General features: G+C 41.1%; 1 protein-coding gene across 1 annotated transcript in view; it reads left to right on the top strand.

Moving 5' to 3' along the window:
* si (sucrase-isomaltase) overlaps positions 1 to 11,517 on the top strand; it is a gene marked incomplete at its 5' end in the record, with an annotated part of 80,826 nt that extends 69,309 nt beyond the window's left edge. Inside the window, 8 exons of the mRNA XM_080771875.1 lie at positions 1,554 to 1,702; positions 2,677 to 2,761; positions 3,187 to 3,243; positions 3,792 to 3,913; positions 4,299 to 4,387; positions 5,420 to 5,469; positions 8,418 to 8,597; positions 11,250 to 11,517. Of these exons, the coding sequence (XP_080628001.1) occupies positions 1,554 to 1,702; positions 2,677 to 2,761; positions 3,187 to 3,243; positions 3,792 to 3,913; positions 4,299 to 4,387; positions 5,420 to 5,469; positions 8,418 to 8,597; positions 11,250 to 11,327 (810 nt within the window). The 3' untranslated portion in view covers positions 11,328 to 11,517. The remainder of the gene's footprint in view (positions 1 to 1,553; positions 1,703 to 2,676; positions 2,762 to 3,186; positions 3,244 to 3,791; positions 3,914 to 4,298; positions 4,388 to 5,419; positions 5,470 to 8,417; positions 8,598 to 11,249) is intronic.
* Between the last annotated feature and the right edge of the window lie 1,900 nt (positions 11,518 to 13,417).

The following is a 13,417-nucleotide window of genomic DNA, read 5'->3' as shown; positions in this document are numbered from 1 at the left end:
CATATATTTATATTGCAATTTTCTTTATTAAAGGTTGAAGTATATTAATCAAATGGTCTCTGAAGGTGAACAAATAAACAGACATTGGAATATGTTATTGGAATCATAGTAGAGGGTCCTCCCCTGGGGATGTTTGATACCTCACTCTCATTGAAGAGATGGATGGATGGATGGATGGATGGATGATGGGGAGGCAGCCAGGACACTACATTTTAAATCATGGCCTCAGCCAGGATTTTTCTTAAAGTCCCAGTGGTGTCATGCCATGCATGGATTTAAAGGCTACTTTCACCATGTTATGTTACTTGAAAACTGTACTATGTTGTCGTTTTATTTTTAATTTATGTTTTCCTTATAAAGTCAATGACATAATTGGTAGCACCTACTAACCTGATTCCGCCAGATGGTGGCAGTATTGAGCTCACAAGTTCCCCAATACAGGGATACTGCCACTGGCAGTCAGATTACAGTGCTACTGCACCAAGTAATACAAGCCTAGTAGGCTTATATATGAAATGCATTTACTTTTGGAGGGTGGAATCTTATTTTTTTTAAACAAGTTTTAACAATGAATGCATGATCATGTTTTAAAATTGTATTACATTTTTTGTTGAGTTATTACAGTTTTGATTTGCAACCTTGACCAATACCCCAATTTACAATACAAAAACTAAAATTAACACTAACACAAAGTAAACTAAAAAGTCTTAAAAAAACTAACAAAACCTTCAAAATAAAAACGAATGAAAAGTATAATAACCTTGGTATGATCTTAATGCAGTCTGTGTACAGTAGCAACACAGGTGTATTGTACTACTATTCTCTACTTGTGCTCAAGTAGGCCTTTGTGAGGCACTCAACACTGTTGTTTTTAAACGTGCTCTATCAATAAAGTGGATTGAATTGCAATGTAAGCTGTATAATAATGCAATAACTAAGCCACAAGAGGTCTCAGGTAAGCCGTTTTAGAAGCCTAGTTATACCATCATGACAACCAAACTATAATATTAAATTGATGCTCTAATTTGATTTACTGATGATCTAAAATGAAAGTTAAATGGATTACAGAATTATGCATATTAGGTGTGGGCTATCTTATCGGAGGCAGGCAGGACTGTTGATGTTATAATGAGATGTATTGTTGAAATGTCAAGCAATGAGCGTATGGTTTATTCTGTTTATTATGTTACATTTACAGCTCACCATTCTGTTTACACCCACCACTGTCAGGGTCTAGTGAGTATAGGCAGTAAGCCACCGGTTTTCAAGGTCACATGAGCTCTGTGGAAAGAACAGTCCCCAGAGGTTAACATAGGCAATAATTGTTGCGCTCATTCACACAACTTGAGCTTGTCTTGTGGCAGAACAAATTATCAGGGGAAATGTTCTGCCTATTGTGTCATTTTTGTAGGGAATTATGTTTTTGTGCGAGTGCATGTAATACGGATAATACGGAGGGGGGGTAACAACCACATGGGAAAATGTTTTGGGCTTTTTTTCCTCCATTGTTTTGATAGACGTACTGTTGTTTTTGTTGTTTGTTTGAGTAACAGAGGCAAGATCCTGTTTCGTGGAATTCAACCTTTGCTGAGGCGTCCCGTGATGTTCTGAACATCCGTTACACACTCCTTCCTTACCTCTACACACTGATGTTTGAGGCTCATGTCCATGGGAGCACTGTCGTCAGACCGCTGCTGCATGAGTGAGTGACCGCACACAGAAACGCTCACACACCTACATCCACAGTGCACACATATCGTTGCTGTGGGGGGGCAGAAACCTCTTATCCATGGTAAAAATGTTCTGTATTTTTGTGTTTTTTTTGTTGTTTTCCTATAATTGATCATAGTACAGCATCACACTAAAGCATCAAAAGTAGTTGATCTGCAAGCTATTTTTGAATTTGAATCTTGAAAAGTAACAGTTTTTGAACATGTGAGGTTTCCATCCGACAGAGACAATATGATCTTTAGACTTTGTTCTATTTATACTGCACATCAGGCTTATGATTAGAGAAATTATGCGCGCACAGCGACTTTATCTCTTTTTTTATTCTTAATGTAAGGCTCAAGCCTTACATCACTTAATCAAATTATTCATTATCTAGGGGAATATTTCACCCGTATGGTAAGATCCTACAATATTTTCTTGTAATTAGTATGCAGCGAAAATCGCCCTGTGGTCTATACCCAGCTCAAAACACTTAATGCAGAGCCTGTACTTAACTGTTCCAGCACGTTTCAACGACAGTATCAACATATTACATTTCAAAGGACATTTCAAAGTTGTTAGAATGTATTTGCCACACATGTTTTATAACATTTATCATCTGCATAGGCAGGAATCCACATGCCTTAGTCACTAAACTGTTGATTGTAGGAAGACATGAGAGAAATGAACACTTTACATGTTTAAACCATGATAAATATGGGCACATTGCCCACAGAGTAATACAATCTTCGATACGGGATTTAAGGATTTTGGGCACATGCATGCCTGTCAGGGTTATTTGGCCGCAGCATCCCTTAAAATGTTTCCATTACACCCCATTTAAATTCTGAGCACATGGCTGTGGGTCGAAACAATGATCAGTTCCAGGATGGAGGATGAGTGAAATTTCCCAGAAGTGGATATAATGAAGATGTGTGGTGTGTAAGTTTGTTTTCTTGGCCTCAGGTTTGTGAATGACAGAACTACATGGGACATCCACAAACAGTTCCTCTGGGGACCTGCTCTGCTCATCACCCCTGCTCTGGACCAGGTATACACTCATATCTACACACTACATACATACATACATGCATGCACACACGCAAAGACACAAGTTTTAGACATCACAGTATAGAGACACTGGTTGTGATGTGTGCATCTGTACTATGGCAGGGGTTCCAAAATATTCCATCCCAAGAATCCCAGATATTGCCATAGCCTCTGACAGAACAATTAAAATACCTGATCTACAAGCTCACAGCGTGTTGCAGGACGTCACATTGTAAGCTTGTGGGCTATATTCAATATTTTTTAATTTTTTAATTAAAAAAATAAAATAAATAGGGGAAAAAAGAAAAGAAACTCTAATCTTGTGAATTGACCTCCCTGCTGTCTCCCACTTTGAAAAGCACTCCTCTAAGGCTCCATATATGTACTCTACACTCATTTTGTTCTCTGTGATGTTGCAATGGACAGGGAGTCACACAGGTGGAAGGCTATATCCCTGATGCACGCTGGTACGACTACCACACGGTGAGTCAACCAAAGTTACATTAATGATCAATATTTGTATACAGCCGTGGTACACACAAAACACCTACTGATGTCAGCATCTCACCTACTTCAATATATCTCACCTACCAATTAATAGTCTGATTAAACGTGATAATGTCCCATTCAATGCATGACAGCATTCGAAGCCGCTGGACGGACGGATGTTGCAACTTTACTGTATATCTTAGGAACGTAACAATATTTTCTCCACAATTTCCACAAACATCCACTTAGATTAAATGATGAACTCATCAGAATGTGCTGGTCAAATGTCAAGGTCACTGTGACTGAAGAGAACAGCCTTTATTTATTTAGCCCTGATGAAGACCGCTCCAAGTCGAAACATGTCGGTGTTGTATTAAATAAATGCGGTCCGCTCTATTAACTTTAAAGTGGCTTCACTAAATTGTCAATAGTTATCTGACACAAAGTGTTATCTGACACAAAGCTCATTTACTGTGTGTAATATTGTCATATTGAACACTGTGTGTAATCGTGTCATTATGTACTGTGGTAATGGCTCTCAGGCCGAGGCTGTGGGTAAGCCCGGGTGGGTTACTATGCCAACACCTCTGGACCATATCAACCTTCATGTCAGAGGAGGATACATCCTGCCCTGGCAGAAACCAGAGACCAACACACAATACAGGTAAAAAAAACACGCACGCACACACACACACACACACACACACACACACACACACACACACACACACACACACACACACACACACACACGCACACACACACACACACACGTGTGTGTGTGTGTGTGTGTGTGTTAGGTGTGTGTGTGTGTTAGGTGCCTGCATCCCCCCAGGTGACAGTACACTATGGGATCAGGTACATCTCATACATAAGGAATGTCAAGGTGTCTGTCCTCAGGAAAAGGGATAAATATACCTCCACCATGTACTGTACTGCAATGCACACACATTCACTCATGGGGTATCGTCCTTCAGCAGTCTGCTATAACCCTGTCACCTTCCCCTACTCCCTTCACTCCCCTCCCTTTCTCTCTCTCTGCCGCTTAGTCGGAGGAATCCTTTAGGGTTGATCGTTGCCCTCAGTGACATTGCAACTGCCCAGGGTTCACTCTTCTGGGATGACGGAGAGGGAATTGGTATGTATTAGGCAACACACATGCACACACGCACGCACACATGCACGCAATTAAAGTTCAACTCCATGTTCTGTATTATAATGTTACAACAGACATAGACCGATATTTTATGGATTTCCATTGAGGTTTATGCAACAATATGATTTGGGGCGCTCACATAATCCTATTTCAGTTGTAGGTTTGCAGTAGCTGAGATGTCTCATGTCGCAATAATGACAAATGTCGGGTGGAAACCTTGTATCTCCAAAATTGCGTTGTGAGCTTGTTAATTGGGTAAATAATAATATTTATAAAACACAGACTTAACCACTTTAAAAAAATGTACTACTTTTGCATGATACAGTCATACCAAGTCAAAGTTTGTTCCCCACAGCTATAGTGTTCAGTTCATTGATGTGGGGGGCTATGTCAGATAAGACGCATACAGTAGGCTATATACTGTATAAACATCTTGTCCTGGCTCTGAACTTAACATGCAGGGCATGAGGTAGCATCTGGAATTGACTGCACATAAATGTACTCATTGATTTTATCACTGAGACACATTGAGCAGAGCTACAGTACTGTGCAGTCTTTCACACGCACACCCACCCACACACACCCGCACACATGTGCACGCACACACGCAGAAATGTATGGTATAGACAGACAGAGATATAGACAGACTGAGGGATGACATGGGCTCTTTGTTTTCTTACTCATGGTTACTTATGGATGGAACTGATGGAACTTCACTGAGCTCTATTACCAATGATTTTGTTTAATGAGTGCTTGTGTGTGTTTTTTTTCTTGTTTTGTTCTTACGATGTACCAATTTCTCTTTTAGTCTATCTTGATTCATTGTCAGAACAAACAAACTAACAAACAAACAATATACTGGATTTTACTGTGCAGTCCTTCACTCACCCAGTCTCTCCTCACTCATTACTTATTCTAATCTATCACCTCCCACTCCTACTTATTCCGTCAATATCTAAAAAAAAAAATCTCGTGCCTCTATATTGCTAACCAACACTTATCTTTTCTCCTCAGACACATATGAGAATGGAGCATATCTCTTGACCTCCTTCACAGCAGCATCGGTGAGTACAAAGGCCAGCACCTTGAGTCTCTCCTCATGCATTCAAATCAAACGAATGAATGAGGGATTGTTGAAAAGGATATTAAAACCACAACCCTGAATTGAACAGGTTCCAGCCATCTAGTAAATATCTAGTATTTTACAAATGATTGTGTGTCACAGTTCACATAATATAACACTTCTAGTGTTGATCCTATTTGTTGCCCGGCATTTTTTCAATTGCAGTTATTGGGACTTCAGTTCGCATCTACTATGAAATTGTGCATTTCCTGTCAGTCAGTCAGTCAGTCAGTTGTTTGGTTGGTTGGTCACCCCAGGCATGACCATAGAGCTGACCTGTTTTGACATTTCATATGTTGATCCTTCCCCATCCATCCTTCCTCTTCAATGTCTCCCTTTTGACTGATACCTGTCCATTTAAACTCTAGATGGGCCTTCCCCAAAGTTATTAGGCCCCATTTACACTGGCAGACAAATCTAGCCTGAATCAGATCTGTTCCACATCAAGATTGAAATCTGATTGGTTTAAATGGTCACATGACTCATTTAAACATAATTTAAACATCTCACTTGCCAACACACAAGAGAGATTGAATGGACTGAAACCAGCGCTCCCCTAAACAACAGGTTTGGAGATCTGTTGGGAATTGATTACATGAAACAGTCACCCGTGTGCCCAGTCCCAATGTTTGTAAAGAAATAATTGGTCTATTGGCATGATGAATCAAGAATCAAGTTTGTCAGAATCAATGCATGGCGAAGTAAGATATGAGCATTATGTGCATTAATTTCACCCTCCTATGTACAATGTGCAAGATGATAGAAGTGAGTCTAATATGGGTTGCTTCCAGACAGAAGCCAGCAGTGTTCACCAAGACACCGTTTGATCTCACCTTGGGACAGAAAGTCTCTCACACACACACACAGCGTGCGCTTACACGCACATGCGCATGCATACACACACACACACACACACACACACACACGCACACACACGTGTGCATGCACACACACAGCACACGCCAATGTGCACACACATGCTCACCCGTATTCAGCAACCAAAGCCAAACATCTGTGGCTGTCCTCTGCCTACCATCAGGCTCATTCCAAAGCAATTTCACACAGAGATAAAACAGACCCACCGCCTGACAGCAAGAGAGAGACAGAGAGAAAGGAAAGTGTGTGTGTGTGTGTGTGTGTGTGTGTGTGTGTGTGTGTGTGTGTGTGTGTGTGTGTGTGTGTGTGTGTGTGTGTGTGTGTGTGTGTGTGTGTGTGTGTGTGTGTGTGTGTGTGTGTGTGTGTGTGTGTGTGTGTGTGTGTGTGTGTGTGTGTGTGTGCGAGCGCGCGCACGCACAGGTCTGGAACAAGCAAATGTGAGAAGATGAGGATAATTTGGCCAATGGTGCCAATGCTGCCTTGCAGACTAGCAGAGTCTATGCCATTTTGGAGAGCTGAGTGGATGTGTCTGTCTGTGTGTCTTTTGTCTTGTGTGTGTGTATTATTATACTTGTGTGGGCCAAATGTCCCCACAAGTACAGTGTAATCTAACACACATACATTATGGGGACTATTTCCCTGAGAGAAATAGTGTTGCCGAAAATAGCAAATCACAACAAGCTTGTATTTTCTGTTGCATGATACCTGCATGCAACTACGATAGAACAAGGCCTAAATAGGGACAATTTAAACTTTAATTGAAGAATAATGACATGCAAAAGTAGACTGAAGGCACTATTAAGCTCTATTCAGTATATGAAGACAAATTTCCTGACTATAAAATGAATGATTGAGAACAAGACAGTCAAACATGAATTGTAATTCAATGAAAGAGATTGAAATTAATCTACTTGGCAGTGGGTACTTCATGTCTCTACTGAAACACATTGTCAGTATAATGAATGTCTTGATTTTGACCTAACCTCATTTTGTCCTTCCTCACTTTTCTTTATCTTCACTGTTGAATATATCCTGCTCTCACAAAAAACAGCAATGTAATGAAATTGAATAATTATTACTAAAAGTAAAAATAATTGTATATATTTTTTGGAACTGATAGAGGCGGGGCTCTAAGGATAGCACTATCAGTAAATATGTTAACTTATTTGATCCAAACACCATATCTCAAAAGATTTACATTTCTACGTAAATCTTAATCTCAAACATTGCAGTGGAGTTTGCTGTGTACCATATCATGAGACCAGAATATCCACTTATACAAATAATGTATCTAAATCTATATTGAGCCGATTACCATTAAACTTTCTGAGCACACATTTCAATTTAGGAATTTAGCAGATGCCCTTATCCAGAGCAAGCAGGATGCGCCCTATCAATTGTTTTGACCCCATTGCTTTTACACAAGCACCACCCATCGGCCAATTTCCAGTTGCATGTAAGGAGCAGCCAGGGGTGTATTATCCATAGAGGCAAGGGAGGCCGCTGCATCTCCAAGTGTGGACCTCGTCTACCTTAGAAAAACACGGGCTGCTCAGATGCGCAGCCAATCACCACCGTTCAGTAAAGCGACCCTCGTTCATAGGGATGGACATTTCTTCCTATGTCTTTATGGGGTGGGGGTCTGGGCCATCACCTTTACTCACCTGGCAGGTTTAACTTTTTGGTGCAACAGTTAAAGAACATTTTTGACCCACCATGCTATCAAAGAATGCAAGGGAACTCAATTTGACACACTACTCAAGGTTTTTGACGTGTGGACAGCTGACATTTTCGCCAGTGTCCATTACTTCTAATTACCCTTCCAATGATGACATGTAGTGTTGCAAGCCTGTTTTCTACATGACTATAAGTCACTAATTTGTGCGGGATGTCATGTTCGCCCTATCTGTAGTGCTTCATACTGTTTATTTTTTATTTGTTGTTTGTTTTTAATTCATACTTGATTGATTATCCTTGCATATTCTCTTTATGAACGTCTTTCCTCTCTTCCAGAACAACTTGACCAATCATGTGGAGTTCAACGGCCTGGCTGAAGCAGACTTCTTCAAGAGCTTGCTCCTTGGTATTGTGAAGGTGTGGGGGGCAGGCACTGTGGAGATCAAGGAGGTGGTCCTGACTGACAAGGATGGTGCACCGCACACGCCGACCTACAGTCACAACCTTGTTACTCAGGTCAGATGGGGTACATTTTTGGCTGGTTACATATAGTTGCTACATGTATTATTAGACATTTTTTACATCACTACGGGCACATCGAAACATTGTGATTGATGATGGCATTGTCCTATAGTGGATCCATTCACTTTGCAATTTGTGGATCTGCTCTAGAGCTGATTTTGGGGGGGGGGGGTTGCAAATTAAATTAGCAAATTACCAAATACAGTAGGCGGGGTCTAGACTGGATCTGAGCATTGACCAGTGATAGAAACCATACATTTCCGTGGAAAGCCTTGTGGTGGGAGGTTAATTATTTTAACAAATACATAATCTAATGCCCCTTTTACCATTCCTAGTCAATGGGAAAGTCATTCGAGCTCAGCTCTACTGATATGATCCCCTCGATGTGGATAAGAGCATTACAGACTGTTGTCCCAATTTCCACAACAGTCACGTACTCCTAGCTGTATTGTTATCGCCCGTCCAGTTCATTGAATATTTCCATGTCAATCAAATGTCAACAATACCCAGGTTCAACCCACTTCCCCTTGCTGTGCCTTTGGTTCAGTTCACTGCTGTCTAACCATCATGCCATCATGCAGCGGTCACCTTGTTGTTCTGTAATGAATATGAGTTACGGCTTAGAAGACCGGAGACAGCAAGTGAAAAGGTGGTCATCTAAAACCTCTCCATCATTCAGCCTTGATGTTTAAGTCGGGGGAAAAAAGAGGGCAGAATGAATCTAATGGACAGAACGTGACTATCTTCACTTCATCTGTCTCATCAAAACTTACAGGTGTATAAAAAACTGGATGAATTTAATTTATTTTCTACAAGCTACCCACAATTTAAATAATAAGGATAGATTACAGTTTATTTTGCAAATAGAATACATCACGAAAAGCAGCCTGATGGCTTGGATGTTGAAACGGTCCCCGTGTGTTTGTCAGGCATTTTATACCGTGTTATTACCTGCCTGATGGTAGCAGCGTGAACTGTTTGCGGCTGGAGCGGTAAGTGTCTTTGATGAGCCACTTAACACTATGTTCTGGAGGGGGCCATCCGCAACACTCCCTTCTGCTTCCTGTAGTCAACAATCAGCTCCTTGGTCGTCAGACCTCATCCCATTTTGCTGGGGACACCCAGCCAAATGGGCTAATGCTTTGGCCATGTCTTACGATTTGGCCTTAGATATCAGTGATATCTGGTTTTACAAACGATTTGGCCTTAGATATCAGTGATATCTGGCTTTACAAACCAGATATCGTTGTGTGTAGCCACACAGTCGTGTGTGTTCCGGGAATCCCCGTGTTGAGGGTCTGTGGATCTCATATGACGCTGACCATTCTCACAGTCTCACCTCCTGGCCTGACAGGAAGTCCTGTATCCTGCCAAGAGTAGAACACACAAATAATAGTTTTGAATATATGCACATTGCCTCGGGTGGCATGGCAGACAACATGGAGCAAGTCTCTCACAACATCTGAAAACATTAAGGGAGGTGATGGTGAACAGGTTTCCCGGCATGCAGACATGTAACCTTGGACTGTTTGGGGACAGGCACAATGGTGAACATCTTGAAGCCTATTATTATATTCACAGCCTGAGCAGGAAGAAAGGGGGATGTTATTTTTTATTTTTTTTCATAATTTATTTGTCGAGGGAAGGGTACTGAAAGGGATTAAAACACTTGGTGGTAGGTGGTAGGTAGTTTGAAAGCCATGACATTTGTTCCCTCTCTCCCCATCGGGGCAGTGATGAAACACCCTTGTCCCAGCTGTGTACTGTACTCACCGCACTTATCAGTGGCGTGAAAAGTGATAGCTGCACCAACTCCATAAATAATCACTGGAGAGGATGGCCAGAAGACATAGATTTATACCTCTCAGCCAGAGGACAGACAGAGAGATGTGGGGGGGAGGCGGACAGGTGGGGGAGACGGAGGGGTGGAGGAAGGAAGTCACAATGACATAAGTGTGTGTGTGTGTGGTGTGTGTGTGTGTGTGTGTGTGTGTGTGTGTGTGTGTGTGTGTGTGTGTGTGTGTGTGTGTGTGTGTGTGTGTGTGTGTGCGTGCGTGACACAGAGAGAGAGAGAGCTGACAGACGAAATGGAGAATTAAAATAGACTAAATAGCAGACTGAGGGAAGGAGGGATACGTGAAAAAAGTGCATTGAAATAAGGATGGGAAGGAAGTGATGGAGAAGTGAGGAGGGAGAGATAAAGCATGTGGAATTGAATAAGCCACTTGCCATTGCAAGAGGATCCATTCATCTCCTTTACCATTCATCTCCTTCACCATTTTCTGAACGGGGAAGAAGCTGATCTGCACAGTTAGGGTCATGATGAGCTCTATATACTTTGTTGTAGCCGGATATATAGCAAAAATCACACCTGTGTGAAGTGAGGGGCGCTCTTATCATCACACGTCATCATACATCGATCTCATTCGATCAATTTGCGTCCTCACGTTTGTCTTCAATGTTTGTGTTTACACATGTCTGTGTTTACACAAACCCTCAAAGCTGGACATAGGACGGGCTAGCAAGCCTAAAAAATTACAGATCTCTACAAGCTCACACTTATACATGCTTGTATGAATGTATAATGTATCAAATAAAAGAATAAATAAATTATTTATTTATTTTGTGTCCTCTCTGTCTCTCTAGGAGCTGATTGTGAATGCTACATTGTTGTCTATCCCTGTACACGAGTCCTTCAGCATGACATGGAAGACTGGCATCTAAACACAAACAGCAACAACAAACACTGAAAAATATATCTGTAGAATATTGACTTAATAATGACAATGTATTGCCTTTTGAATATTGATTCAATATTAATATGTATAATTATACCAACATGTCTGACCTTTCAGTGTTGAGAAAGTTTACAATGTGTTATTGATCATTTATAGCGAATACAAATTCAGTCACATTAAACACTGAAGAGTGCCTACTTGGGTTTGTTTGTTTTATGTTTGATGCTTTGTCCCTTTTTCTTTTTACCAAAGACAACATTCCTACAACTTTGCTTCACCAGCCTTAGATTTATATCTATCAGCAACATGAGGTATGTGCTCTGCACAATAGCCTATAAACAAACATATAAATAGCTTTTGTTGGAGTAGCGTTACTTGCTTCAGCAGTAGTTTATGACACTATTGATGTGCACATCTGGGTGAACCTCTCTTCAACGTTCCCCAGGCATAATTTCTGAGAAAACAAACTTGGGATTCCAGGTTAGTTCAGCCAAGGCCCAAGAATGGAAGGTAACTGCGTCAAAGCAAGCTGCAACCAAACACGTAACCACTCACATACACTTATACTGAGAATCACTCAGGCAGGGGAGACGAAATAGTTACTAATAGTTACTAACTATTTACTAGTTACTAATTTCTTCCACTGAATCCCAAATAAAATGTTCTACCTATTGAATGGCCACATCAGAACACCAGCTGTTGCAATCTGTTGGCAGCCACCACAGCTAATGAACACTGGAACTATACACACAAACAAACAAGCAAACAAACAAACATAAAAACAATTAAATAAATAATAAATGCACATTCAATAATTTGTAGTCCTTTAGTGGTTGTTGGGGTATTTGTGACTGTACTATTTTCACATAATCTTAAATGTATTCTCTGCATTCACCCATCCTATAGATAGGAGCAGTGCTATTAACACTGCACCCAGGGAGTAACTACCTCTCCACCCATTCAGATAAAAGTTTATAACTGTAACTGATTTTAAAGAGGTGAACAGAACACTGCCCCCCCTCCCAGTGATCTGTGGAGTTCCACAAGGAAGCATACTAGGGTCTTTACTGTTCCTAATATGTAAAAGACATGACATCAACTTGTGAGTTGTGACTGCAACTTGTTCCTGTTCGCGGATGACTCGGCACTGCTGGTCTCAGACAGGAACAAACTGCAGGTTGAAAAGGCCCTCAGCTCTGAACTCTGTAGAATCTGTACCTGGCTCACTGATAACAAACTATCTTTACACCTGGGAAAAACTGAATCTGTTCTCTTTGGATCAAATAGTAATCTCAGCAAGGCATGCAGACGGCTTCTCAGTTAACACTTGCATGACTTTAGTAAGGCCATGCTGACTTAAGGTCAAACAGACCTTTTTTCCTGCAATGTTATTGGCTACTGAGCTCCAGATGCTTTGACACCGCCTCCCCCCAGCTGGCTCACTCTTGAGCCTTCGTCTTTTAAATATCGACTACTTGAACAATGGGCTTTCTGGAGGTGTGAAGTGCACTGCCGTGGCGGAGAAAGGCTGACAGGGCCAGCAGTCAGTTTGACCCGAAAACGTTTCAGAATTTAAAAAAAAATGAATATTTAGGAAAAGTCATGGAAGGGGAACTTTCTGAGAGCTTCATGGGCAAAGGTAATAAACTTAAAAATCTAAAAAATTGGTCAGAAAGACCTCACAGACACTCAAGTGTTAAAGTGGGTGACAATAGAGGGTGCTAAATCCACAGGTTTATGTACTTTTTATTTATTTTAGCTAGAAACAGACTGTATGAAATATGACTGACTGTCTTAAATCATAGAGACACCTCCCTGACAATGTCGCCAAGACAGTTTGGAGTGACGGCTGGACTTAGGCTGGAATGGCTTAGGGTTGATGAGTACAGCATCTTGCAATGGGTTTGGTCTACAAGATTCGCTACACCACCAAGATACCATATGTACGTCTAAATACAACAAAGTCCACACTCACAACACCACGTGCAACACAGTTTCAGCTCAAACAAGCGATTAAGTTAATTTCGGGGGAGAGGAGGGGAGAGAGAGAGTTAAGAACTAAACACTCAAATTACG

This window comes from Protomyctophum bolini (genome assembly GCF_963924005.1).
Source record: "Protomyctophum bolini genome assembly, chromosome: 9".
Taxonomy (NCBI): domain Eukaryota; kingdom Metazoa; phylum Chordata; class Actinopteri; order Myctophiformes; family Myctophidae; genus Protomyctophum; species Protomyctophum bolini.
Note: the sequence above shows the minus strand (reverse complement) of the source record. Positions and strands in the feature narration are given on the sequence as shown.